At 53.5% G+C, this 2,047-nt stretch overlaps 1 protein-coding gene across 1 annotated transcript; it reads right to left on the reverse strand.

Annotated features, from left to right (window-relative positions):
* Nucleotides 1-847: 847 nt before the first annotated feature.
* Nucleotides 848-1,621, reverse strand: LOC108785623 (leucine-rich repeat extensin-like protein 3). Its single transcript, XM_018554739.1, has one exon. The coding sequence runs from the start codon at nt 1,619-1,621 to the stop codon at nt 848-850; it is 774 nt and encodes a 257-aa protein (XP_018410241.1).
* Between the last annotated feature and the right edge of the window lie 426 nt (nt 1,622-2,047).

Below are 2,047 nucleotides of genomic sequence, written 5' to 3' on the forward strand. Positions count from 1 at the left end.
ATAGACAACTAGAAACCTTTAAAATAAATAGAAATAAAAGTCGTAATAATGATTTCTATTCCGCGGCGATCGCCGATCGGACACCACGTGTGCCGGGACAACAATATCCCGCCAATAGACGAAACCCTCACAGAGGATAAACCGAATCTTCCCAACATCTGGTGTTACGTCACTTTATTGTTACCTTCCCGCCGCATACGTCAAGTCACACGGAGGAAAGTGACGGCTGGAAGAGATAGCGGCGTGTCTGGGTACAAAGAAAGGCGCACAGAGGAAAAACACTTTTCTCTTACAGGATCTTCTACCAATTATGATATGTTTGGCCCATCAGCAGACGCATTTGAGATGATTTAATAGCGTTGTACCAGCTTCCTATTCAAAGTAGAGTAAAGTAGAGTGAAGAAGAGTGAAGTAGAGTTAGGAAGAGTGGAGTAGAGTAGGGTGGAGTGGAGTAGCGTAGGGTTGGGTGGACTGGAGTAGAGTAGAGAAAAGTAGAGTAGGGTGGAGTAGGGCAGGGTGGAGTGGAGTAGGGTAGGGTGGAGTAGGGCAGGGTGGAGTGGAGTAGGGTAGGGTGGAGTAGAGTAGAGTAGAGTGGAGTGGAGTAGAGTAGAGTAGAGTGGAGTAGAGTAGAGTGGAGTGGGGTAGGGTGGAGTAGGGCAGGGTGGAGTGGAGTAGAGTAGAGTGGAGTGGAGTAGAGTAGAGTGGAGTGGGGTAGGGTAGAGTAGAGTGGAGTGGAGTAGAGTAGAGTGGAGTGGGGTAGGGTGGAGTGGAGTAGAGTAGAGTGGAGTGGAGTAGAGTAGAGTGGAGTGGAGTGGAGTAGAGTGGGGTAGGGTGGAGTTGAGTAGAGTTAAGTGGAGTAGAGTGGAGTAGAGTAGAGTGGAGTGGAGTAGAGTAGAGTGGGGTAGGGTGGAGTGGAGTAGAGTGAAGTGGAGTAGAGTGGAGTGGAGTAGAGTAGAGTAGGGTAGGGTGGAGTGGAGGAGAGTAGAGTGGAGTAGAGTGGAGTAGGGTAGGGTGGAGTAGAGTAGAGTAGAGTAGAGTGGAGTTGAGTAGAGTAGGGTGGAGTGGAGTAGAGTGGAGTAGTGTGGAGTGGAGTAGAGTGGAGTAGGGTGGAGTGGAGTAGAGTAGAGTGGGGTAGGGTGGAGTGGAGTAGAGTGGGGTAGGGTGGAGTGGAGTAGAGCGAAGTGGAGTAGAGTGGAGTGGAGTAGAGTAGAGTGGGGTAGGGTGGAGTGGAGGAGAGTGGAGTGGGGTAGGGTGGAGTAGGGTAGAGTGGAGTGGGGTAGGGTGGAGTGGGGTAGGGTGGAGTGGGGTAGGGTGGAGTGGAGTAGGGTAGGGTGGAGTAGGGTAGAGTGGAGTGGGGTAGGGTGGAGTGGGGTAGGGTGGAGTAGTGTAGGGTGGAGTGGAGTATGGTGGAGTGGAGTAGGGTGGAGTGGAGTAGGGTAGGGTGGAGTGGGGTATGGTGGAGTGGAGTAGAGTGGAGTGGAATGGGGGAAACCGGAGTACTCCGAGGAAAGCAGCATTCCCTGAGGAAACCGGAGTACCCGGAGGAAGCTGGAGATCCCCAAGGAACTCGGAGTACCTTGAGGAAATCCAGGGAACCACAATGACCACATGCAAACTCCATGCAGATAGTGTCTTGATCGGGTTTCGAACCCGGGGACTCCCAGTGCAGCCCCAAAAAAAACCTCTACTAGAGGTAAGCCCTCCAGCTGTGGTGAAACTACGCACCCCATCATACATCCGGCTCCGGGAGTCATGCCCGCGCCTTTCAGAGTCTTGCAATACCTCATGGGACTTGTAGTTTCACCCCAGCTGGAGGGCCAAACGTTGCCCACCCCCCGCCCCATAAACAACGCTCATCCAAGCAGCTCGATAGGCAGATCTGAGAGTTGCTCCTCCAGCAAGAGGAGCCGAGCCAACGCTCACCTTGCAACATCAGACGGCCAATGCGTACAATGTGCGCACGTCAACTCCCTCCACCTCTTCCCCGAGACGGATACATTTTCCTGCCCCGGAAGATTTGCCGGGGGGGCGGGGGGGGGTTGGAGGA

The sequence above is a fragment of the Nanorana parkeri genome, unplaced genomic scaffold, assembly GCF_000935625.1.
Source record: "Nanorana parkeri isolate BGI_ZX_2015 unplaced genomic scaffold, ASM93562v1 scaffold171, whole genome shotgun sequence".
Classification (NCBI taxonomy): domain Eukaryota; kingdom Metazoa; phylum Chordata; class Amphibia; order Anura; family Dicroglossidae; genus Nanorana; species Nanorana parkeri.

Bases quoted from the DNA above. Each gene is read 5' to 3' on its own strand.
- LOC108785623 (XM_018554739.1), bottom strand. From the start codon at position 1,621: ATGGAGTTTGCATGTGGTCATTGTGGTTCCCTGGATTTCCTCAAGGTA.